Raw genomic sequence first — 26,848 nt, 5'->3', positions numbered from 1 at the left:
AATAATGCTACACTTTTCATGCTTTTTTGAGAACCTCCTTATTCTCAATCAGTACCATATTCTGGCCATCTTTCCATGGTAGTACATGGGGATTAATGGTCGATATTATTCTTAGCCTCCTTGGTCCTGTCACTCTTAGCATTTATAGATACCACTCCACCCAGCTCAATGACTGTATTCTTAGATGATGCAGATTACTTCTAATAACAACCCAGGCAAAGCAAATAAGAGTAAATCTGGAGTCAGGACAGATGACATGTTGTCCTTCCCAAAGCTAGGTATCAGGAACTCTTGGACTACTCATATCAGCCCCTTTTCCATGACCTCTTCCAAAGAGAGTGGTCTAGAGACACATTGATGTTGCAGTGCCTCACCCTGCTCAGGTAGGGGTTGGGGTGTCATCACTGATGGATTTTGGTGAGGTAAAAGAAAGGTGGCTCCAAGTGGTAAGCCACTTCTCCTCCCTACTCCAAGTTTCTCTATACTCTCTGGTTCTCTGACTCTTGTAGGCTTGTCAGAGACTCTCTGAGTTTGTATAGATGGTGGTAATTTCTGCCATGTGTGGGAAACTCTTGTGAAACATATGTGCCGGGGGTAGGAAGGCCAGGCCTCCTCTCCTGCCCAGGGGATCCATCATCTATGTTTGTTTTTAAGCTGGTCTTAAAATGAGGAACCTTGTGCTGGAATAGCTTGCTGTGATCTGACTATTTAACTATAATTTTTACCTGTACTTTTCACAGGCCTGGCCTACTCTCTGCCATGAAAATATTTGGAATTTATACTTTAAACAGTGTAGGCCACTTTGGTTGTTGATTTAAAACATGCTAGAGGTTTTATAATGGTTATTTATATTGGCCAACACTGACCCCTCTGCAATGACCTGTTGATGTTGGACAAGGATAAGAGACACTGAATACAATGCAGGAAATGGAAAGAGATCAAAAAGAATGAATATGTGAGCTTAGTAACAATGCATTGTGGCTTAACACGGAGATCAATTGGCTGTGTGTGTGAGGTTTTCAGAATTGTGGTATTTGGCCCACTTACAGGAATTAAGCATTCTCTTTGGAGAAATTTAAGAGTTTTTCAAACTATGTTTTGCATTACAATATCAACATTGCTAACTCTCTAAAATCATTGTTGATTATATACAATTATATGTAAATGTATATATACTTAAAGCATGAAGAAAAGACTTCATGTATCTATATATTGAAATTATTGTACCTTTTTTAAAGAAAACATAACAGCCATTGAGTAAGGCAAGTGTCTCTGGAAAGTAAGGCCATTTCTGTAGACTGTTCAGGAATTAACAACAAGTTTCTTTCTTTCTTTCTCTTTCGTTCGTTCGTTCGTTCGTTCGTTCGTTCATTCGTTCGTTCTTTCTTGACATGAAGTCTTGCTCTGTCTCTAGGCTAGAGTGCAGTGGCTTGATCTCGGCTCACTGCAACCTCTGCCTCCCGGGTTCAAGCAATTCTTCTGCCTCAGCCTCCCAAGAAGCTGGGACTACAGGTGCACACCAACACACCCAGCTAATTTTTGTATTTTTAGTAGAGACAGGGTTTCGCCACGTTGGCCAGGATCATCTTGATCGCTTGACCTCATGATCTGCCCACCTCGGCCTCCCAACGTGCTGGGATTACAGGCACACTTGGCCAACAGCAAGGTCTTTCTAGCCTGACTGCTGGAAAGGGAAAATGGCATACTTTCTCCCACCTGTTTCTCTTGCCCCTATACTCCATTTCTTGCTTGTATTCAATGACAGAGTGTCAGTTTGCTTGTAGTCCATTTTCTATGTCATTTATCACTGTACAAATGTCAGCTATGAGACAGGAGAGCATGCGTGTTTGACAGTTGCCCAATAAATTATGCAGAAGAACAAGTTAAAGACAACTACATGGACTTAAAACATACACACACACACACACACACACACACAGAGAGAGAGAGAGAGAGAGAGAGAGATGTGGCCCGTTAGAGAATTTCCTTTGGAAAGCTTGCTTTGTTGGCACTAGTCTTTGCCTCATGAATATCTTATAAAATTATTCAACCGTAACCACTGAGCGAAGTGTTAGCGTGGTTTCGGAGACAGCATCAGAGTAACTCACAACTTAAAACCAAGTAAAATCTGGTGCCTCACAAAAAGATCTGAAAGGAGATGCATATGCTTTAGAAATCCAAGTTTTCAATCAATATCTGAATAATACCACCAGTTAGGATGGTGGATGAGATGATCCTGGAAGCCTGGTCCAGCCAGGACTGACTTGACCATACGTCTTGTTCCCTGTGAAAGTAGGGGTCCCAGCACATGCTTCTGCCTTCAGTGAAATAACAGAAGCAAATTTAAATGGAATTACCTTTGCAAAGTTAAAAAGTATATTCCCATACCAGTTTTGGAGAACTCTCTGTGGCAGTTATTTTGTGGTTTCTTGGAGAAGATAACCAATAATTATGTTGGTGGCAAAGAAGAGCCATGTGTTTTGTGGCTCAAGTCTAGATCCATTTATTTACTCTCTTTCTCTACCCACCCCTATTTGAGACCCTGCTACTAACCTATCACCTTGGCAGTGTCTTTGCTTTGTGTCATGTAGCCCCACATTCCACCCCAAGAGCGTATTATTTGTGGAATGATGGCTAGAGAAAAAAGAGTCAGTCTGTAGCCAGGAGGTCATTTGTCCTCTTCACCTGGGAATCAGACATTGCTGTGGCCTAAGATATATCCATGGTCCAACCAGCTGAGCTAACTAGCCCATAAAGACATGGCAGGTTATTGCTTATCCATACTAGTGAAGATTCGATTCTGTTTGGCTCTCACAATTTTCTCTGTGTTCACAGTTCATACCAGCAAGGGATTCCTGCTACTTAAGAAAACTGACTAACCAGTAAACACCATGAGCACAGTCATCTTTAAATCTATATTTATATGGCTGTGTGTGTGTGATAAGAAGCTAGAGCATCTGTGCTTTTCAATAGGCAGAAAGCTGATGACCTAATACATGATGGTAAATGACTATGACATGAGTGAGAGTTACTTGGCATCAGTAAGCTGGTAGTTATTTTAAGAAAGGGGAAGCAATGTTTTAACACAGTGGGCAGAGGTGCTGAGGCAGGAAATATATTTTACCTAATCAAGTAGCATTTAGCCAGGTAGTTGGCAGCTCAGCCTCTCTCTAAAACCAACTTTTGCTTTGGTATTTTTCTCCCATTTATTTGCTCTCTTTAGTGACCCTGTTTGGCACATCTTTGCACCATGACCAAAGTGACAGATTTTGGTCTCTGTTGGACTAATCAGTGTGTTCTCTGATCCATGACATATGTTCCCTGTAGACATTTAAAGTCAACATATTCAGCACTTGTGATCTGGCAGGTCAGAGTTATTAACTGAGCTGATAGACTGGTTTGGATGTTTATATCCAAAAGACTTTCCTCCCCATCCTCTAACACATAGAGCCACACATCCACTCCCAACAACACAAATATTGACTGTACCAGTCATTCATTAGCAGTAAAAATTTGAGAGCAATTATTTTTTTTACTGCGCTTGCCCTGAAAGACACCATTAATTACTTTATTGCCTGTGGATCTGAGCCAGTTTCGGTGTCCCAGGAGCCTGCTCCCCACCCGGAAGAAGTATTTGCAGCTCCGAGGAACCCAGCATAGGATGTCATCTGGCAAGCAGTGCACTGACATTGTCTTCTGAAGTGAGATGTCAAGACTGTTTCTGCCATCCTATTGGATTCCTCCCGACTTGGAGTTTACAGGTCAGGATTGGCGGTGACGGTAGGTTTCCCCAGCGGCCTAAACTCCAAGTAGAGGTGGGCGTGGGTGAGATTTGAGATGTGCCAGCTTTTTTTTTTTTTTTTTTAAGGGCATGAGAAATATTCCAAATCATCCTAGAATAATTATCAGGGGAAGAACTTTTTTGATTGTTGATTCTGCAGGTCTCATCCAGAGGGTGAAAAGAATTAAGGCTTCTGATGGGCAGCACCAGCCAGTCTGCCTTTTTAGTTCTGATCTTTCAAAGACAGGCATGATGCAGAGATAGTAATGGTGCTGTTGGATGGTTTTCCTCCTCCTGCTATTCTAGTTAGCAGAAATGCAAAAATGCCTTTTGGAATTTAAACTTGTACCCTAAACCAGTTTGACCACATTTTTTGCTCAATTTGGAAAATCCCACAAGCCATTTGGAATGTGTGTATGTATTTATTACAAGTGGGCTATTCCTTTATTAAAAATGTACTGATTAGATGTTTAGCATGTCCTCCCTGCTAAGAAGAAAACGAATTGTGACTTATTAATGTGCCTGATTACATGATAGGCCGTGATATCTGTTGGCTGCACTGATCAGCTTGAGCCTAGCTTTTCCACACCTTTTGTATTTTGTGTGTATTGATTATGATGCCAGTCTGCACATCCATGAGCAGTGTCACCCATTTTTACATATAACTTGGAAAATAGCTAAGTAGTATGTTTAACAAGGGCTTGAGAATGTTTAGTACACTCTATAGGGTAAGGAAGAATGGCTACTGAGAATGTGTATGGGATCAGTGGCATGTCAATGTAGAACACAGTGATGTAGAATGGACTGGCATTGTGAGAGGGAAGTCTCTCTCATATTAAATGTAAAAATATCTTAGGAAACATTTTCTAAATACCAATGCTGTTAAAACTTGCAGTGGAACTGGGCTGACTTATTTCTTCCTTCAGAGGTCTGTAACTAATAAAATGTGAACTGAGAGTAAAGGAAAAGGCATGGTCCATCCTGTGCTTCCTGGGGACCCTTCTCATCATCGTCCTCCAGAGGAGGTATCTGTGGCGTGTCCTGCCCAGCTGTTGGTGGTTGGGAGTGTGAATCAGACAGACTCTGTCTAGGGGTGCTGGTTTGGGTTTTTTAAGTCAATTGCCTCGTCCACATAAAGCATGCAGTTAGAACAGGCTTTTCTTACACCCCAGACTGAAGCATTTTTTAGTTGAGAAGTCAATTTAAGGGAGGCAATATATTCTTTAGCAGTCTGTGCCATAAGAATAGAAGTCCAGGTTGCCACTTATTACAGTTTAACTGAATGATGGATTCTAGCCTGTTTTGATTAAATTACATATTCAATTATTTTTGTTTGAAATTAAAAGCTTGATTATATTACCGAATGCTATGTAATTTTACATGCGTTGTTCACTTATTTAACAATGAGGCGTGGGATATGATTAACAATGTGGCTGCCAGTAGAAAGAAGCAAAATAATTATTTTTTCAATATACAAGTCCTCATCATGATTCAGAAATCAATATGCATCCATGGAGGATTTGCTTGCACTGTGGATTATGGACCTCAGGGTGGCCTTCCCTCATTTCCCTATGAATGTAAAACCTGGAGACTTTGGTTCACCAGGCAGGTTTTTATTTCTCTCTCTCCTCTCTTTTCTTTTTTAAAGGCTGATGTTTAACTACAGCCGTTGGGACCTAAATCAGAGCATCCAGTGCCCGAATATGAATATTAATCAGACGCCAGGCCATGGAGTTCCTCGCCGAGTTTGACAGTTTAAAGGATCAGTTAGTTAATTAGAAGATGACATGGCACGCTGGGTCCCAAGGCTCTGTCCTGCCTTCTGTCTCCTCTTTTCATTTTCCTTTTTGACAAGTTGGATTACATCATTACTTGTAGTTTCACTTGTTAGCCCCACCATGAAATGAGAATATTTTATGCTTTAATTATCTATGATTTCTTCTCCCTTTCTCTGCAAAGACCAGGCTTAAAATGAAACTCAAAGAAACATGTAAGAATCAGAGGTTCAAAGGCCCATGAAAATCAGTCTTGTGACTCCAACCATGCCATACACCACATTGCAGTGAGAAATAGAAGGTTTGTGGTAGTGTGAGAAACTGGGTTGTGGTAGTCATGGTGACTGGTTTTAAATATAAAAGGTGCCTGTCCTGACTTTTGTGCCGCAAGTACAGATGTATCACACCAGGTGTTTCCATGGCTTCTCTGGCTTGAGGTATTACATACTGTGAATATCCTCGGGGGTAGTCACGAACTATTCTGGCCTATGTTTCTTGCCCATCCTAGTAGCTAGATGCACCCCAAACTCTGAACAATTATGTTCTAAATGGTTTTTTCTTGCCATGATATTGCTCACTTGTGAAGCTTCTTTTTATTTACATGTGCTCTGTATAGGAGCTTAGTCCCCAGGAAAAAAAAAAGAAAAACAAGATTGAGATTTGTGTTTAGCTCTTCAAATGAAGGTTTTTCTGATGCCCTAAGTAGAATTAACTCTTCACTCCTTTATCCCCATCTACTCTGTAGACAGCTGCTGTAGCACATCTAAAGTTTAATTACACCAGACACTGAGCTATACAAGGGATGGAACTAGGGTTCAGCATCATCTCTAGCAAACATTAGAAGTGAAAATGTAAAAACGAAGGAAAGAAAACTACTAAGCATTTACCATTAATGCTGCAAGCTAGCCACTTCACTGAGTAACTCTGTATGAGTAATTTCTCATTAGTCTTCACAATAATCCTAGGTGGTTAGAAGAAAGAATGAAGACTTGGGAAGAGTCTTGCCAGGTCACAACGGCATGTGCTGAGCTTGGATTTGAAATTAGGCATTCTAATCCCAGATTCCCCTCCTGTGCTGAATTTCACATGGTAGGTGCTTATTTACAGGTGATGAAAGAGAAGGATGTTTTTGGTTGTCGGAGGGCATTTCTAATAGGTTGAACTCCCACTGGCAGTATATAGAGACAGAAGAGAGGTGGGAAGAAGAAAATGTGTGTGCTAGATATGATCCTTGCTACTGGAAAAGCTATGATATTTAGGGTATATCTACATTTATGTAGAATGCAAGAGGAAAAGGAGCTAGCAGGCATTACCAGAGGGATCTGTGTAGATGAGGAGTGTATACTATGAGAGGACCAGGGAAGAGTTAAGAAGGAGTGTATAGTCAACAGGGTCAGATGTTACACGGAAAGTCAAGGCAGGTGGTGGTCTTTAGGAAAAAGAACATCAACATGGTGACCAGAAGACTGGGGCCACATCTCAGTTCTGCCAGTAAGTAATCTTTTTGGACTGCAACTGAATTATCTCTAAAGCTAGTGGAGGTAACGCTTGAACTATGGACCTCCACATCCTCTTATTTAGATAGTTTTAATGGAGGACTTACAACAAGCTCTTGATTGCGGCAATTGGGAGGTCATTATGACCCCAGATGGTAGTGTGTGTGTGGCTATGGAGGAAGGGTTGTGGAGGGCAAACCAAAGAGAATAGGTGGAGGTGAGAAAGAAGAGAAGTTAAGTGTAGACCGCTCTATGGAGGAACATGGCAGCGAAAGGAGGGAGAAGGAGAAGACTGGGGAGTGGCAGATTTGGGAGCCTTCAGAATGTCTTGAGAAACCTCTGTCGGCCTGGAGAGGGAGGAGACAGGCAACAGGAGGCTAGGACAGACGGCACGGCTGGGAGGGATGGAGGTCTGGGAGAGCCTGAGTCTGAGGGTGCAAGGCTGCGATTTCCTGCGTAGACTAAGAGAAGCAGTGCAGCCGAAGGCAGGGCAGAGCAAGGATTTGCAGTTTAACAAGGGGCACAAAGTTTGTTTCTCCACCATGAAAATAATTTAGGGATGGGAGTGAACACAGAAACAAATAAATGGATTGCTATATTATATATACATATAATATATAGATGTAATTATATATATATAGTATATATAATGTGTAATTATATATATATATAGCCAAGAAGTTGGTAAGAAGCAGGGAAGGTTCAGCTCACATCCATCTGAATTAGTCAGGAATCCTTCCCTATTATCATTGTCTGTCACCAGAGGGCTGGAGCAAGCTGGGAAGTGGGAGAAGGCAGGAGCTAGGAGTCAGCTCACCCAGCACTGTCGAGATCAACAGAATGCACAAGTCACGAGGGTAAGACGTGAAAACCTACTCGTTCGATGCAGTAGGATTCAATATTTTAAAGAAGGAACTGAGCAGAAAAGGTGCTCAATTCTCCATTCTTCTGTGCACCCTTGTTACCCTTCATCCTAAGGTAAGGGAAGGTTCACGTCGCCAGAAGCAGTCTGTTTTCCATCCACGTTCTTCCTCAGCTTCCCTGGGACATGTTGCTGTCTGTCCCCGCCAGCAACTGAATCCCTGTAGAGAGAGTCAGGCAGATAAGAAAGTGTAGTGAGTATTTTGTAAATTTAAACTTACTCTGTTTTGAAACGCCTGAGGTTATGTCTGATAATTTTTTTAGGATTTTGTTTTCCAATTAAGGTACTAACGAATGAAGTTTTTAAAGGTCCTTAGAAGACCACTCTGTTAGTCCTCAGCATTGTTCCCCTCTACTTTTACCAGTCCATGAAATCCAAATGATGGAATAGTATTGGTGTGTAGAGCACACGGTATGATTGGTCATTAGCTGGTATTGTGGGATCGTGGCATGGCTTGGCCAAGCAAAGCTTTGAAGAAACACTCACTGCCCATGAAACTGTGTATTTTTTCCTTTTCCTGAAATAAAATGCCTCACCCCAAGGTAGGTCATGGTAGATGGACTCAAAGAGAAGGTGGGCAGAACTCAGAGTGCTGACTGGGACCTCTCTGCAGTGTTAATGTTCCCCATTTCATCCCAAAAACTAAATTGCGGTTTCAGAGCACCCACTTACCAGCTTTCTAGTTGATATCACCCAGCACACTTGTGCCTACCCCTTGGGACGAATCACCTGAAAGATGTTGGGGTCAAGGCGTCAAAACATTTGGACGCACATTAATGGGTTTTACACCTTTGTATCTCTCTGATATTACTGTTTCGCTTCAGCAAGCCCACTAATATCAGATATATCCTATCAGGGACTATTTTAAATCACTTCAATTTTCCCTGCCCCTGGGCTCTTGCCATCAGACCAGAATCCTAAGCATGTGTTGCCTATGATCTAGTGTTTTCCTTTCCCCCATTTATAGGAGAGGAAACTTTATTAGCTTTTGGACACATATATATCAGTTTTAAAGATTAAGTACAACATCAATAGTTCTTACCCGGCTCTCAAGTCTATCGAGTTGTTATGTTTTCTCAGAGAATGTTAAAAAAATTAGCATTGCCATTTGTGGAAGCATTTTTCTCTTAAAACAAACCATTGGTCATAATGGTGTTTACTTACTTATTCTCTGAAGTACTGTTTTATAGAGAAAGTAAATCCAGGATAGAAGCTTGATAAGTAATTTCAGACTTGATAGCACATGAACCTTATAGGTACGAGTGAATTATAAAGCCTCACTTTGCAATGTGTTTTTTTTTTTTTTTTCTCAAGTATCTTTCTTGCAACTACTTGTTTTATCTTCTGGGTGACTTTAAAATATTAAAGTAGCTTCCCTTTAGTGCCCAAGTTTTCCATCCAACTCATGCTTCTCCTAGCCTCCGAATTGTTTCGGACACAAACAGCCGAGTCACCTATGACTCAATTACAGGCTGTTGGAAAGGACCATCTACTACGAGGGCATGTCCTGAATCCTAGAGTCTGGCCAGGAGTGAAAACAAAAAGCTGTGTTTCCCAGATCCACTTCTGATTTGACCTGAGATCCACCAAACAGGATACAAAGAAGTTTGGCAATTGAGATTCCCAGTTCTGAATTCAGATTTAGGCTCTCCCTATCTCTGCCCTAGTGTCACCCTCTCACCATTTCATACCTTCCTACTTCACTTTGCCTACACGCCAGTCACAGGCCTCTTCACCAGAAATCATTTCCATCCCGTCATTCATTTGCCTTCAAGACCGCCATTCATATGGATTCATCTTCCCTAGGCACCACGGCCCATGTACCTGCTTCATCTCTATTCAGAGTTCTCCTTTCTGCCTTTCCTCTCGTATGGATCCAGACTGGCTTGTTTTTCCCTATGTCTGTATTCCCTCCATCTTGCAACAACTAGCTCAGATTGTGCCTTTTCCACAAAGGCTGTAGTATCCACAGCAAACCAAAAAGCATGGCCCCAAGGGTTATATTGTAGTTACCTCATGGGGGTTATCAGGAGAAACCTTCCTCACTCCGCCACTACCTCCGCTCTCTACAGCTGACTTCTCCTCTCCCCCTTTATGGTTTAGTCCTGTTTCCCAGGAGACATCATAAGCTGCTTGAGTATAGAGACAGGTTTTACAATTTTTCTGTATTCCCTGAGCTGGGATGATGTGTAGCACAGATGCTCAATAAGCACTTGCTTGTTGATTAATCACAGTAATGAAGCTACTTATTGGTCATAAACCATGGTGGGGTTTTTGTCTTCAGGAACTTGTCGCTTTCCTCTTAGAAGGAAGAGACTGGCCACAGTCACCATTCTGTCCTAGACACTTAGCATAACATTCTCCTGCTTAAATGAAATGAGTAGGAAGACAGATGGACATGCCCTCAAGAAACTGGCACAGCGCAGACGGCAGCAAATCCTCTGGCAGAGCACCTGGGAGCTAACGATCAATTCTGATGGACAAATTGGGGTGGGCTTTAATATGCATGGGATTGGAAGGATGAAGCTCACATCTCAACAAGCACAAACGTATGTGTGGAAGGTATTCCAGGTAGGACTAATGGGGTCAATAAAAGCAGCATGGAGTGAAAGAATTAGGGATGTCAGTCACAAAGCAGACCCAAGCATGGGGTCGGGGGCAGGATAGCCGGAGACAGATAGGAAAGGCTGATGAGACAGATGTGGGAAAGGTCACAGTGAGGCTGAAATTCTGTGCCAGTTGGGCGTTCATTCCAGCCATGTTACATATGGTGGGATATCAGAATTATGTGGCATAAAGATGAGCCCTTTTTAATTTTGAAATTGATGTGATTATAGTAATTTTTAATACGTAGCAAATAATACTGATTTTCCATTTACAGTGGGGATTAGATTTTTCAAAAGTACTTTAAGTTAAACCATGTGAGTAGCTTTAAAGAAAAAGCTGGAGCAGGCTTAGTGACTCATGCCTATAATTCCAGCACTTTGGGAGGCCAAGGCAGGAACATCACTTGAGGCCGTGAGTTTAAGACCAGCCTGAGCAACAAAGTGAGACCCACCCCATCTCTACAAAAAAATAAACAAATAAAAAAATAACCAGGCATAGTGGTGCCCACCTGGAGTCTCAGCTTCTCAGGACGCTGAGGCAGGAGGATAGCTTGAGCCCGGGAGTTCAATGCTGCAGTGAGCTATGATTATACCACTGCACTCTAGCCTGGCGACAAAGCAAGACTCTGTCCCTCCCACCCCTCTCCAAAAACAAAGAGGAAAATAAATCAAGTTAATAGTAGTAGAGGCTATACATCAAAAATCGTGGTGGTTCCCTGCAGCTGGAAGTTTGGAATGCACAGATATGGAAGTGGGAAGACCCCATGTGGAAAGTCACCCAGGCCAATGACTCCAAAGACTTGGGGATAGTTGGAGTTTGACAACTGGAAAGCCATCTGCGAACTTAGAGCAGCTGTCGTCCTGGGGTGGCTGCAAGTCAGATGCAGACAGCAGCTTCAGGAGGGTTCGGGGAGGGGAGGTTTTGTGTGTTGTGTTTACCACTAAACAACAGTGTCTGGCTCATAGCAGGCGATCAATACAGAGGCGTGAATGAATACGTGGAAGGTATGAGGTGAGGTTTTTATTTCCACCCATGACACTGACACCCACTGGGCCGGTGCTGGGGCGCGGCTGGGAGCAGCCGGATTCCCACGCCCCCTCTTGATGTGAGCTCATAGGAGACACAGCCTCCCTTCAGGTGAAGGAGGGAAGAAGGGAGGGAGGGAGGGAGGGAGGCTGCAGTCTCTATGATCTTATACCAAGGCTCTTCTGTTTTATATTGTCATTTATAAACACCACAGGGACCTAGGCACCTTAGTGTACTCCAGCTGAAAGTGGCCAGTGATGAGGCCCAGGAGGAGCTCTGGCACTGGGGGACCACATACCCCAGCTTAAGGGACATCTTTACCCTGCTTCTGCTTGTTTTTGTCACATGGGAATGCAAGGTCATATGTGCCACACACTAGGAATTTTCAAAAGATGTAAAAAAAAAAAAAAAAAAAAAAAAAACCACACATTTTCAGATGACTGCTGCTGATGTTTTAAATTAGTGCCTATTTAAAATGTTAAAGACACCACAACAGGCCACTATAGAGTTTGTGACCTCTCACCTAATTCTTTTGTTTTAACTTAATGCCATCACATCTCCCTCAAGGATTTGTAACACCCAGGGTTCATCTCCCTCAAGGATTTGTAACACCCAGGGTTCATCTCCCTCAAGGATTTGTAACACCCAGGGTTCATCTCCCTCAAGGATTTGTAACACCCAGGGTTCATCTCCCTCAAGGATTTGTAACACCCAGGGTTCATCTCCCTCAAGGATTTGTAACACCCAGGTTCATCTCCCTCAAGGATTTGTAACACCCAGGTTCATCTCCCTCAAGGATTTGTAACACCCAGGTTCATCTCCCTCAAGGATTTGTAACACCCAGGTTCATCTCCCTCAAGGATTTGTAACACCCAGGGTTCATCTCCCTCAAGGATTTGTAACACCCAGGGTTCATCTCCCTCAAGGATTTGTAACACCCAGGGTTCATCTCCCTCAAGGATTTGTAACACCCAGTGTTTTTCCCAGCCTGTTATTCTAGTCATTTCTCTGAATCCACAATAACACAATTGGTGTCAACGTTCACGTGCCCTGTAGTACCAGTTCTGAATCTCTCCCCTTTCTTCATCCTATCACTTGTTCTCCTTTTCTCTCCTTAGGGTGTCTCCCTTTGCAGCTAAGCCTGGCTTAAGCTACCTAGGACTTTGAAGCATGCAAAGGCCACCACCTGAATTCCTACAAATCCTGGCCTGATGCCCTCCCCAGTTCCCCTCTGCCTCGAGTGTTTACCACGCATCTCTGTTTCTACCATCTCTCATGCCTGGACTCCAGACCTCAAATCTGTTTTCCTAGTGGCAGGTGGAACCTCATATCCAGGGGTTGAGGCAGGTCCTCCAGGAGCCCAGCAGGGAACCCCCAGGATGGCTAGGAGCCTGGCCCAGATCACAGAGCCACAATGCCCACCACTGTCCCACCATGCCATTTAGAATGGAGCCTTTGATACATTGGTCACATTCACATGGGCAAGGAGACCACCCATGGCCATGATTGAGACCCGTCATATCCCCCAGACTCAGCAGGGACTCTGTGATCAGGCTGTTTGGTGGCTGTAAGTATTAAAAGGAAACCTCATATCTGGAAGGAGATAGTCTCAGCAAGCCATGCCTTGTCCTGTTCAGCAGGCCAGTAATTTACAGACTCTGTGTGTTGATCGGCATCCTCATGAGTACGTTGTGTTTCTTGGATTGTTTTCTTTACCAGCCCCTGCCATTTCCCAAGAAGCCAGTTTTGAAAGCCTGTTTGCCTGCCTCAGCATTCCTAATGAAGATGTAAGGTCTTACTCACTTTGGGGTTACAAATTCTGATCTCATTTCTGCCATTTGCAAGCTGTGTGCTCTTGGGCAAATTACTTTGCCTCCCTGAGCCCCAGTTCCCTCCTGGGTAAAATGGGGGTAAGAGGAATACTTCGTCTTGACCGTATCATCACCGAGTGTCAAAGAACTCTTGGCTCAGTCTGCGATTGTTTTGTTGTCAAATTATGGTCCACAGGCCAAATCCAGCACACAGCCTGGTTTGGTACAGTTTGCAATGAAGAATGTATTTTATTTTATTTTATTTATTTATTTATTTATTTATTTATTTATTTATTTATTTATTTATTTTGAGACAGCGTCTCACTGTGTCACCAGGCTGCAGTGCAGTGGCGCGATCTCAGCTCACTGCCACCTCTGTCTCCCGGGTTCAAGTGATTCTCCTGCCTCAGCGTCCCAACTAGCTGGAATTACAGGCATGCACCACCACGCCCAGCTAATTTTTGTATTTTTAGTAGAGACAGGGTTTCACCGTGTTGGCCAGGATGGTCTCTATCTCCTGACCTCGTGATCTGCCCTCCTTAGCCTCCCAAAGTGCTGGGATTACAGGCGTGAGCCACCATTCTCAGCCGTGTTTTACATTTTTAAATGGTTGTTACAGAAGTATCTATATATTCTTCTTGATTTTGCCTCTTGGCCCACAAAGTATAAAATATTTACTGTTCTGTCCTTTCTAGTAAAAGTTTGCCAACCCCTGCACCAGAACATGCTGGAAGGACTTTCTGCCCCTGGTTTGTGACTGTTCCTTTGGTTTAGTGCACACCCACAGACCGTGCTTCGATACCTTTCAAGGCTTTCTGTCTTTTCATGAGCCCTCCCCCTGGTCGGGAGATTGCCCTACTATTAGTGGGGGAAACCAAGTTCCCAAAAGGCTGTGAATTTCCCATGCTCTATGCAAGTTATTCTGAGGGACCGGGCTGAGTTCACTCACTACACTTCCCTGCCCCATCCCCGAGACACTCACATGCGAACTCACGCCTGTTAATTCTAAACAGTTAGCCAGGGCCTTTTGGAGGCTGGGTGTTGTCATAGGCATTTCAGGGGTTACAAAGATGACTTTTTTGGGGACCACCATCAGGAATTGCAAATCTAGTTGAGGAAATGGGGGCACCTATTTGTCACCAATGACGGGAAACACAGTGTGTTCTGGGACCTCCAAGGAATCAAGGTGTCTTACGAGGCGTCCCTGAGGCCTCAGGCCCCTCAGAAAGCTTGGACTGTATGTTGTGACATCAAGACCCATGAGATCTCCTTACTGCTGGTGGCCTAGGGCAGAGATGCCTGTATTCTGGCCTCCCCATTCCTAGTATCTGTGGCTGTTGTAGCAGCCTGTTTCAGGGTCTGTTGCATGACTCCCAGAGACTCATGCTCACTGGCCTGCATGGGGTTTGGAGCTAGCCATGGCATGCACATAGTAGGCTGCCCTGGCCACCTGCCTTGCTCCCCTTCCCAGCAGGGCTCAGCATATGTCTCCTCTATATGTTATTGGAAAAACTGCAATGACTTTTGCACCAAACTAGCACTTCAAGTGAAACTGAGCCATCAGTCTCAGGTAGCCAGGATGTTCCTCAAGATCTCTGCAGCCCAAAGAAAATGCCCTCAAGACAGCAGCACCTCAATCAATTTGGCAAAGGAAAAATATTTTTTCATTTAAAAAAATAAATAAGAGGCTGGGCACAGTGGCTCAGGCCTGTAATCCCAGCACTTTGGGAGGCCGAGGTGCGTGCATCATTTGAGGTCAGAGGTTCAAGACCAGCCTGGCAAAGATGGTGAAACCCCACCTCTACTAAAAATATAAAAATTAGCCGGGTGTGGTGGTGCATGCCTGTAGTCCCAGATACTCAGAAGGCTGAGGCAAGAGAATCGCTTGAACCTGAAAGGTGGAGGTTGCAGCGAGCTGAGATCACACCACTGCGCTCCAGCCTGGGTGACAGAGCAAGAGTCTATCTCAAAACATAAAATAAAATAAGATATGAAGGCCTAAACAGATGTTCTGAGCTGACATAGCTTTTCAGAAACAAAAACTGCACTCACAGCTGCTGTTATGTATTTTTTACTTTGTCTGACATTTTTTGTGTGTGCATTCTGACATCTTTGAAGTTGTTTTTTTTTCTTTGCTAGGAAGACACAATTTTCATCCACCTTTTACTCCTTGTTCAAGAACCAGTGGCCACTCACTAAATAGGGTTCAGACAAGCTGTTGAAAAGTCACCTTGACAGGGGTGAGGGTTCACGGGTGACTAAACCGTTTCCTCAACAGATTGTGATTTGGGCTCTCTAGCCATGAATAGTATACAGGGCTTGTGGGAGCAACTGTCCCAGCAAAGGTAGAAAAAGTGATTCTTCCAGGTCTACAGCCTTGACCTTCTTGTGAGAGCCAGCTTCTTTGTTCGTGTCAGACACTATTATCCATCTGCTCACTACTGTATTCCCAAAGCCCAGAAAAGTGCCTGGTGCCAAGCAGACCCTCAGTACGTATCTGATGCTGAATTTATTCATCAGATATTTATGGAACATCAGAGGAGGAAGTTGGTGGGCGTATACCGCTGACTGAGGCCTGGTTCTTGCACTGGAAGAGTGCTCTCCAGGGAAGAACAGAGGGATGCAAACACAAAGTGACCACCCGTGTGAATCGCGCCGTAAGGAAGCACCTGGGAAATTGTGCAGGGCTATGAGGAGGGTGGGACAGAGGAGGTGAGACTTAAGGGGCACCCCGAAGGTGATGGAGTTGAGCATTCCAGGCAGAGGGCACGGCCTGTGTGTAGACGTGGAGGTGTGAAGGAACCTGACCCAGTTCATTCAACACTGCTGGAAAACAGCATGTATGTCCAGAGGACACAGATGAGGCTGGGCAGACTAAGAGAAGTTGGGTCCATGCACATGAGAAATTGGGCTGTCTTGAGCTTGATGGGTTTATTGGCTGTGTGTGTATTGTTAAGGACTGTTCTAGCCCGGCGAACAGTAGAACAGTAGCAACTGAAGGGAGAGTGGGGTTCCACCCGGGAAGAAGACAAATTAGTGAATCTGTGTGATCCAGAAGGAAGATGGAAAGACCCCCAGGAAAGAAGAGCCAGCGGGCAGGTCTGAGAGATTTGAGAGAGGAAGAATCTATCCTGTGACTGCCCAGTGCCTAACAAAGGGATGCCATTGCTCCACGGAGACCTGTTTCCTCCTCAGTCCTGCCATCTCACTTCTTTTTGACATGACTCTTCCAGAAGTCTATGTGGCTGGACTGGAAGTTCATAGCATGGTGAGACCTGTGTTCATCATTACAATAGAGAAAACAAGGTTGCATTTCAGGTATTAGGCAAATAGACAATCCAATCAGTATGCTGAAAATAATATGTTTGAATTAGATAGCTTATTCAGCAATTAAATAAATAAAAGTTCATGTCTACATCTGCTGGCTGTCTGTAGCACCCCGATGACTTATGGAAGTTCAAAGAACGATTATGAGGGATATTCCCTGGGCACTTTAAGCCCTTTGCGTATATGCCTTGTCTATCTGTTTGTCTCATTGTGTGTTCCTTGGTGACCCCTCTTTGCACTTTATTTTTAATTTCCATGAAGGCAGGAAGAGGCAGGCGTCTGATGGTGCAGAGCACCCGAGAAGAGTGCCTTGTGCTCTGGTGAGCTTATTAGGCACTTTCCAGTGATGTGATTACTAACTTGAAAAAGACGTTAAGCATCTTCACCAAACAATGTGTGCCTTTGTGTGGCCAGTAGTTTTTTCATTTTTACTGGGACAGCTGTTCTCTCAAAAACAGTTCTATTATAAATAACTTGCAGTCACTAACAGACTTTCTTTGCCCTTACACTGCCTCTGGGATGAGCTTTACTAAATGCTACGGTGTGTATCATTGAGCAGGTGAACCTCCTTTTTTACACAATTGTGTGTTCCTTACTACAGGAAAGCAACATTATGAAAATAAAACACCATCCTAAATGTGCTAGATGATTTTCCAAAGTAAAGGGTACTTTAAATGCAAAAAAAAAAAAACACTTTGGTGTGTCTTGTTTTAGGCATAACGGGTGCAGGAGTGTTTTCCATTTTTTATTCCAAATGACACATATTAATCACAAGAATGGAAACCCAACCATGAGTCAAATTTGTATTAGTATCCTTTCCATTCCTCTCCGTACCCTGCAGCGTGAGGCTCTTAGACACCAGACTCACCCAAGTACCCTTGTAAAGCAGCTGTTCTCAAAGTGAGGCCCGGGTACCCTGGGGGTCCAGGACACTTGTTTCCGGGGATCTGTGAGGTCAAAAACATTTTCGTAAAAATACCAAGATGTTATACTGTCATTCTTTTATGAGCACATAGTACAGTGGAGTTTTCTAGCGGCTACATGACATATCACAAGCATTTGAATTTAGAAGCAAATGTGAAAATCCAGCTGTCCTTAATTACACCTTAGAGAGCTTAGACCTTAGAGAGCTGTTGGAAAATGTAAAACTATGCTTTCCTTCTCAAAAACTTCTGTTTTGGAAAATATAGTCATTTCATAAAAATGTTATTTATATTATTATGTAATGGGTTTGTTATTGCTATTTTAAAATGAATTAATGAATAAATACTTTAAGATTTCTGATTATTTCTAATATGATAAATATTGCTTAATATAACCCATATAAACAACAGTCCTTGAGGTTCTCAGTAATTCTTATTTTTATTTATTTATTTATTTATTTATTTATGTTTGAGACAGAGTCTTGCTCTTGTCGCCAGGCTGGAGTGCAGTGGGCGCCATCTTGGCTCACTGCAACCTCCACCTCCCGGGTTCAAGCAACTCCCCTGCCTCAGCCTCCCAAATACCTGGGACTACAGTTGCACGCCACCACACCCGGCTAATTTTTTGTATTTTAGTAGAGACGGGGTTTCACCATGTTGGCCAGGATGGTCTCCATCTCCTGACCTTGTGATCTGCCTGCCTCAGCCTCGCAAAGTGCTGGGATTACAGGCGTGAGCCACCGTGCCCGGCCAGTTCTCAGTAATTTTTAAGAGTGAAAGAGTTCCTAAGGCCAAAATGTTAGAGAGCCACTGCTCGGAAATACAGTACCATATGCAATGAAACTCGCCCAGCTTGTTACTGAGATTGGGAAGCTTTCTAACAAAGAGTAAAAGGATGTGTAAAAGTTCCCTAATCATGTAGCTTAGGCCCATTTCTACTTTTATTTGTGGATGTGCAGGAAAAAGGTGAAGGACTACGTTGAAACCACAGAATCTTATGAAAAACATAACTTAAAGGCCCTCAACTTTGGGAGAGGAGAGCCAACCACGATTGTAAGCCTTTTCTTTGTGGGGACACCCAAGCACACTTTGTTTTCTCCCCCTGCTGGTACTTGCCAATTGTGCTGTGATTGGCGGGTCTGTGAGACCACACAGGTCATCCTTCATCTCTTCATGCAGCCAATGGGTATGTGTTTCCTGAGCACCTTCATGGGGCCTGGGCTGGTAGAAATTCAGACCCAGTCGCTGTCCTCAGAAGCCAAAAGGCTTGTACCAGGAAACAGCAAACACATAAGCATTAAGTGGACAGAATCATTACTGATTTTGGAAAGCGATGCAAAGGAAATGAACGGGGTGATATGACACAGTACTGTGGAAGATCTGAAAGTAAATTCATACAAGATACCTGGCAAAGGCTTTTCTAAGGAGGCTTCATTTGAGCGGAGATGGGGGTAGGGGGTTGGAAGGAAGGAGAAGGGGAAGAGTGGTTCCAGCAGAGGGACCTGCAGAGGCCCTGCGGAAGGGCATGGCTTGCTGGCAGTGTGGTGACCACCAGAGTGGGTGAGCGATGATGGGTATGGAGACATTGATGGACAAAGGCCAGATTTTACAGAGCATTGTAGGCGCTAGTGAAGAATTTCAGTTTCAATCCAGGAGTGATGGGAAGTGATCTGAGGCCTTTTAAGCAAACGGTGGATTCATCCATTTCTGCTGTGTGAAGACCAGCCTGGTGACTGGGTAGGGAATGAACTAGGGGAGAGAGGCAACTGGTGGGTAGGCAGGAGAGGAGGCAGAGAGTGCCCAGGAGGCTCTGGACATCATCAGGTGAGAATCCATGGTGTGCAAGGGCGACCGGCAGAATGGACAGGTTTGAGATCTAATTTGGGGTAGAACAGACCAGACTCACTGACAGACCAAGGGTGGGGATGAGGCAAGGAGAGTGAAGAAGCATGACCTCTGTTTTTTTATTAGAGCTGCTTTTGTTTTCTCAAATCATTGCAACAAAACTCTGCAAGGTAGTTAGCATCATACCTATTATTTAGAGATGAGGAGACCAAAGCGCCAATAACGTGCTCATGGGTCAACAGGGCCCTGCACAGCATCAAACCAAGTCAGCAATTACTGCAGCTGCCCCGCTCCATCTGTGGCTTCCTTTCCCTAGTGGCACGCTCCAGCTTACTGCTCCGGTCCAGGCAGTGACACCAGGTGAGGGCCCGGAAGCAAGGCTCCTCCCCCTCCATCAAGTCAGGGCTGTTAGCTGGTGTGAGCCAAGTCACTGTGCCTCGTCTTCTGTGTCTGAGAAATGGGTCCAGAGGCATCTGCTGGCCATCAGCCCAAGTGGGATTTTACTGGAACTGGTTTATTCATGTCTCAGATGTGTCTCAGCTCCCTGAGAAAGGGAGCATTATTCTTCAGGCCCCATGACACGTCTCAGCAGGGGACGTGGGAGTCTTCCTTGGAGACAGTTAAACCTTTGTAAAATGAAACCTTTGTAAAATGGTGAAGGCTCTGGAAGCAATTGTGAGAATTTTAAACATCAACGATTTTCGTTGAGGAAAAAAGGTACCTGTGCATTTCATTCAGGCATGGGGCAATCATTTATTTAAAAACAAAGTTTTTAGAAAAGCTGTCAGGCTTACTCAGCAGGACAGAGGCTGAAGGAGGAGAGAAGCAAGGCAGCAAGAATCAAAATTCTTAAACGTTGTCTTTTCTCACCTCCCAGGTATCATCTGGCAGCTCTCTGCTTTCTTCACACACAACTCAGGGCACAGCTTCAGAGGTCTAGGCAGGTATGGCACATCAGATACAGATCCGTAGTAACCAGTGACAATCAGTCCAGCCATATCATCTCTGAAATATCTGCAGCATCTATATAGCTGAGGGGATGGATGGCATGAAGCTGACTGCTTCTCTTCCTCCCAGTTAGTTAGGCAGCCCTTCAACAAATAACTTTCTGCTTTTGAAATTGAAAATGCATTTGGGGAATGATTATCTGCTTTCTCACCTGTAGGGCAGCCTCTCTCCTTATAACCCCTAGCTACTTTGCATACTCACGGATATATCCTGCCATTTAAATTTTTATATTTTATTCATATGTGGAGTATTTTTCCTGCAAGTTTGTAAAGCACTAAATATTATATGAACATTATTCAAAACATGTCCTTTCCATAAAGTCCGTTTATATGCCATCATTATCTGCAGCATTAAATACATTTTATATCATCAGAAATTTTATGATATATTTAAAAATGAATTTCTACTTAGCCAAAACACATTAGGGATTATCCTAAGAGACCTTGCTAAAAATGCAGTCATGTTTATTTGTAACTGCCAGAAAATAGCTTGCAAAATTGTTAGTGTCTTTTATTATTCCCTACCACTGGAGCACTTGCTTGTTAATTAGAGAAATTTCAACTGTCATCGTTGGCAATTATAGCTTCTGTATCATTGTCTGTTATGAATAGTCAATGAGAGCTGATTAATATGCATGAGCAGCAGTATATATAGCATGTGCATTGGACCACAATCCAGCTGCCAGAGTCACTCAGAGGAGGGAGTGGTGTGCGTGTATGTCTGTGTGTGTGTGTGCACGCGCATGCATGCATGCATGCTGCGAGGGGAGGAAGGGAAGCGTGGAAGGGGGGAGAGAGTTGTTGTCTGGCCTCTGAGAGCAGCGCCAATGTGAAGCTTTGCAGTCGCCTGACTCACCTGAGGCTCTCCAAGGATACCTTCAATGCCTGCACTGTAAGGGAGCTGCTTTTCCCGGGTGCTGGCGAGGACGGAAGCCTTCCTTTGACGTTTTTCTAAACATGGGATGCAGTTTGTGCAGCCTGCAGAAGCAAGAGGAGCAGTACAAATTACTCTATGAAGTTTGTCAGGTAACACCCTGCATTTTATTCCGTAGAAGTGCATAGGCACCCACCTGGCCAAGTGTAACTTCTGGGAAAGGTATTGGGGATTTGTGTGTGTGTGTTTGTGCATATTTTGTGTTCTGAAAGAGGAAGCTTTTCTGACTTTTTTGTGTATTTTCTCTCAAGTCTGTTATAAAATTTTCCATCCAGTGGCACTTTGGTGCCTGCATTTGAAAATATAAATATATGTTGATGGTCATAAAATGTGTTTCAAGCAGTCTTGTCACAAGGCTTCGTCACAACTGAGCTCTCTCCAGAGTGTCGAACTCGAAGGGTCAAAGAGTGGTCATGCACGCTTTGAACAAGTTGGAGAAGACGTGGATGATGATTAATGCTTGCAAGGTTTTGTCTGTGTTTACAAATAGTTATAAGGCGCTCCTTTCAGTACAGCCCAAGCCCTCTGCTGATTTGGTTCTTCTAGCAATTCTTGTAGTGGGACATGGTTCAAATTGGTACTTCTCACTTGCCATTTCTGTACCTCTCTCTAAAATTTTTAAGAAATTCAAAAGCAAGTGACTCGATCTTGGGTACTGTCATTCACATTGGACGACTTGTATCTTCTAAGTCATTGTGAGCAACATGAAAATTTCAGTTGAGGTGAAATGGGATATTTACGATACAACCCAGATAATTTATCTTACATCTCTGTCAAATGTTCTATTTTTAAATATTCAAGTCCTACTCTCAACTAGGAGGTTTTAATACTGCTGTTGGTAACCTACCTTGGCAGGTAAGGATTTTCTCCGAAAATCATTCTTTAAATTTGTCTTCAGTAATAAAAATAATAATAATCCAGCTAAGGCTTTCTTTTAGATAAGCACTTTAGAAGAAGGTTGTTATAGCAAGTGAGAAACAAAGGGTGTGTGTTTCTTGATTTATAACAATCAATGGCATAATAATTTTTAAAGAGCCAGACTTTTTAAAAAAGAATTTGATTCTCCATCAGTTAAGTGTCATTTTTTGCTGAAGCCACCAGAGGGTGATATGCTTAAAGAGACACAGTGAGACGCGGCAAAAAGTGGGTTGGCTGCCTCTCTGGGCAAAACCTAAAGATAAAATGACCCTGGGTGAACAAAAAGTGTCTCTCTCTCTGTCTGCCTTCCCCACTGAGACAGAGAGAGAGAGAATCAAAACAAACCTTTTGAGGTTTGGTACTCTCCTTAGGCAAGGGGTATATATCTTACAAAAAACAAGCATCTTAAATGAGTCTTGGGAATAAATACATTTTCGACCTGTGACTTCACACTCAGGACTTCACTGGACTCAAGTCCTTTTCAAAGCATTTGGGAGACATGTTGGAGATCTTGGGCAGAAGCGCTGTCGCTACTGGCGATCTAGCCCCCATCCCTTGTGTGATCATGTGGTGAGTTGTAGTCCTCAGTTTGCCAAGTTATCCCACTCAGTGAGCTGGGGAGTTCTCAGTGAGTCCAGCACATAAGCAGGAAACAAGTGGAACAGCAGACGCCGTCATTCGGGCAAAGTGGTTGTGTTACAGACTTTTGCCGCTATATTTGAAATAGCCCAACATAGTAAGTCAAAAGCAATTTTTTAAATTTGCCTTTTAAAAATGTTTTGCTTTTTACCATTAATGCACAGAAAATATAATTCAGCAGTCACAGCTGTGGATGTATTACACTGGCACCCTCCAGAAAGTAACTCTACCACATCTCTGTCAAATCTAAGTGAACCTGTCTTTTATTCTTCTGTATTATTTGTGCTCAATCCCCCCAGCCCCTCCCACAAACACACACAACTGCCCCCAAAAGAGGGAGCCTGGATTCTGTTGTTTGTTTTTTACTAGGTGAATTTATGTGGAAATATTTCTGGCTGAAGCATCGCTCAGTAAATTGCTGATAAATGACTTCCATCTGGAATATACTTGGTCAGCAATTTAGGAAGCCATGCAGATTTATTTTCAAGAAACTCAAACTACTTTTTGGACCCATTACCCTTGTGCCAACTAAGTAAAATCCCCCTTGCTCCTATTCTTTGTGAGTCCTGAACCGTAGCATAAAGGAATTCACACAACACTTGCAGGAATTAATAATTGCATTCTCGCTCTTATTATGCAAAGCCTTATTAGAGCAGAGAAATTAAGGTTTCCATAAATTACAGTTCCAGAAGGTCCGGTGCGTCTGGCTTCAGTAAGCCCTGGTAACAGCAGCACAAAGAGGATCAAATATTCCAGGGCTCAGACTTTATCCTTTCCTCATCCAGAGATAATTCAAAGAGATGCTCTTCATTAGGGCCATTGGCAAGCTGCCTACAGTTTCTTTTTGGGGGCTGCTGTGAGCTTAATGATGCAGAACAATGGCTTTGCCTCTTGTTGCACACATACCTCATTGTACCTTTAATCACATTAGAAAAACAACAACAACACATAAAGTTGCCAGGTCATTAAGGGGCATTGCAGAGAGTGCAGACACATCAGTGATTGGGGTCATGCATTAAAAGATGCACCAAGACGTTTAGGGACACTCAAACACTTCTATGGGGAGGAAGCTTCCTGCCTACCTGGGGTTGTAAGGTCAGGTCAGTCAAGTACAGCGGTTCTTTATACTTTTATGATAACTGTGGTGTCCAGGTGGTGGGGGTTGTGGGGCAGTGTGAAACATCAAGACAGGGCCTCTGCCTACCAGAAATTTGAAATTTAACAGTTGCTTCATGATTTGGAAAACTTTAGCCTGTCTTGAGTAACCTTGAGTACTCACAAGCACTATTAAGGTGAAAGGACAGGGAAGCAAGGAAGATGCTTTAAGGTTATCAAGGAGTACAGTCTCCTGCTTGGATAAATTAATTGGCACAGGAGAGCTCATGTTCTAGGAGTAATGGGATAGGGAGCCTCACAGTTCTTGGGCTGTGGCTGGAATCCAGCTAAGGGTGGTTTCCAGGTGTTGGGGCCAGGGAGTGGCAGTTGGGGGTGTAAGGATGGGAAAGTCTGTGGCTCTGTGGGTTTTGATGCCAGTGACTCCAGTACAGGCTAAGCACCAGCCTTGTTTGTAGCCGTGTACTGTGAGGTCAATGGGACAGCCAGTCTGTGGATGCTTTGAGGAGGGTCTTCCAATGGAGGCCAAGAAGAGAGGAACAGAGTAGCACCTCAGCCAGTATCATTTATTCTCTCCACCTCTTCTAACATCGACCAGAGACTCTTTGTAAAATGGTGACCTTTGCTAATTTGATGAGGCGACAAGGAAATAATTGTGATTGAGAGTTAAGCTTCAAACTAGAAATTGTGACTAGCACATTGTCCTAAAGTCTGCATGCACATTTTCAAGATAAGGAAAACTTATCTATAGTCACAGGACTATTCCTTGCCGACAGCCACAGCATTATTTATTGTGCACTTACTACGTGCTGGCACAATGCTAAGTGTCCACTGTGCGTTTTCCCATCAGATCTGCACACAAGCATGAAGAGATAGGTGATACTGTCATCCCTATTTCAAAGAGAAGAAACTGACATACAGAGGAATTATAGTGGGACAGGGAGTCAGATCTGCACTATAATTCCCACGTCTGCGAATTCTTTTCTTGCATAAATCATTTTCCAGCAGTGTCAATGAATGAATGATGACCAACTTTATAGGATACCTGCGGGCCAGTTTTCAAAAATCATGCTTGCCTTTGTGGGGCTAACATAAAGACCCTGCAGTCTCAGGCCCAGGTGATACCTGGTACCTCCTGAGAAGGGTTCCTACAGGGTTGCTGGTCCTTCATACCAGGGGAGGGTGGTGTGCAGAGAAAAATGAGCTCCAGAGTAGCACAGAGTTCCCACTGGCTTATCAGGCAGCCTGAAGAATGGATGATTTGAGAATGCTCATGTCCTTTTGCCTCTCAGTAATAACAGGAAATATCACATAAGATTAATTTGTGCCTCTTATGCCACTTGAAGTTGTTAGTTTTGAGAAACAAAAATTTTACCACTAACTCTCATTTGCTGGAAAACTATAGATCTGATACAGATTTGTGACCCTTTATACATCAATCTCGTAGCCAGTTGGATAAAAAACACAGATTTCTACAGTAAATACTAATCAGAATCCACTTTATGGGGAAGTCTAGAAACTTGACTTTGCACAATCCTGCTTGCATATTTAATTAGCTAGATGCAGTACTTAGATGAGTTGACTGCTGTAGAGCACAGCGACTGCATCAGCTGAGAGTCAGATGGGTCACGGTTCGATTAAGTATGGACGCAATTAATGACGGTTAATTGGATGAACATAAACTTGACCTCCACACAGTAGTTTTGAACCTGGCAAAATTTTCCTGCAAGTAGGAGTGTGTTTGCTTAAACAGCCTATTAATTCTAAAAGCTTCATTTTAGAAGCAGCTTTACATTCTGAATTCATGTAGGCAAAGTAGGTATGGAAAAAGAAAGCTCATCTCAGCCGGGCATGGAGGCTCACGCCCTGTAATCCCAGTACTTTGGGAGGCTGAGGTGGGAGGGTTGCTTGAGCCCAGGAGTTCAGGAATGGCCTGGGCAACTTGATGAGATCCCATCTCTACAAAAGAAAAAGAGAAAGAAATTTAACTTAGCCAGCCATGATGGTGCATACTTGTAGTCCCAGCTACTCAGGGGGCTGAGGTGAGAGGATCACTTGAGCTTAGGAGTTGGAGGCTGTAGTGAACTATGCTGGTGCCACTGCATTCCAGCCTGGGTGACAGTGACAGAGCAAGACACCTTCTCGGTGGGGGGATGGGGGGGAAGCCCATCTTCTCCTCCTCCCACCTTGATAAACCAGGGCCCTTTATTGAATATGGGGCCAGCATATGGCTGAGAAAGTCACTTTTTAATATGTGGCCATTATTTGTCACTAACTGTTGTTTTCCTGTCAATTAACAATGGATTATAAATCACTTTTATGTTGATTCTGGAAAGGAACGACCGAGGGTGGGACCAGAGATTACGTCTCCTCTTTCTGTTTGTCTCTTCTTTAAGACACAAAGCTTTGGGGGACCATAAAGGAGTTTTCCTTATTTTCCCTTAGGACTAGGGCCTAATACCCACCATCCTAGCTTAGGTGTCCTTCTGAAGTGTTCCCAGGGTGCCCTGCACTTCCTTCCACCTTGTTTCCATATATATGTTAATTTGGCCTCCCATGTTACACTGTAGACTAGGAAGTCTCATCACTACTGTTACTTCTCAGCACATGGTTGGTTGAATAAGTTGGATTTTGTAGTGTTTGTTGGGAAGAGTGAGGAGTAAGAAAAGAAGAATACAAGTTAGGAATTTAGAAAGAGAACTAGGTGTTGAATGAAATGACCGT

The 26,848-nt window shown here is 43.5% G+C and overlaps 1 protein-coding gene across 4 annotated transcripts in view; it reads left to right on the top strand.

Annotated features, from left to right (window-relative positions):
- PDZRN3 (PDZ domain containing ring finger 3) overlaps positions 1-26,848 on the top strand; it is a 241,667-nt gene that overhangs the window by 167,727 nt on the left and 47,092 nt on the right. Inside the window, exon 1 of one of the 4 annotated variants that reach the window (XM_033210473.1) lies at positions 3,678-3,761. The exons of 1 other annotated variant lie outside the window; for it this stretch is intronic. Coding sequence is in view for 1 of the 3 variants with exons in the window: in XM_033210471.1 (XP_033066362.1) it covers positions 21,478-21,546 (69 nt within the window). In the remaining 2 variants the exon portion in view is untranslated. Of the gene's footprint in view, positions 1-3,677; positions 3,781-21,196; positions 21,547-26,848 lie in introns of those variants that run through there. 2 more of the 4 variants (XM_033210472.1, XM_033210471.1) reach the window with 2 other exon arrangements.

The sequence above is a fragment of the Trachypithecus francoisi genome, unplaced genomic scaffold, assembly GCF_009764315.1.
Source record: "Trachypithecus francoisi isolate TF-2019V2 unplaced genomic scaffold, Tfra_2.0 Lachesis_group0, whole genome shotgun sequence".
In the NCBI taxonomy this organism is placed as follows: Eukaryota; Metazoa; Chordata; class Mammalia; order Primates; family Cercopithecidae; genus Trachypithecus; species Trachypithecus francoisi.
The sequence above is the reverse complement of the archived record's forward strand: the minus strand, read 5'-3'. Positions and strand labels throughout refer to the sequence as shown.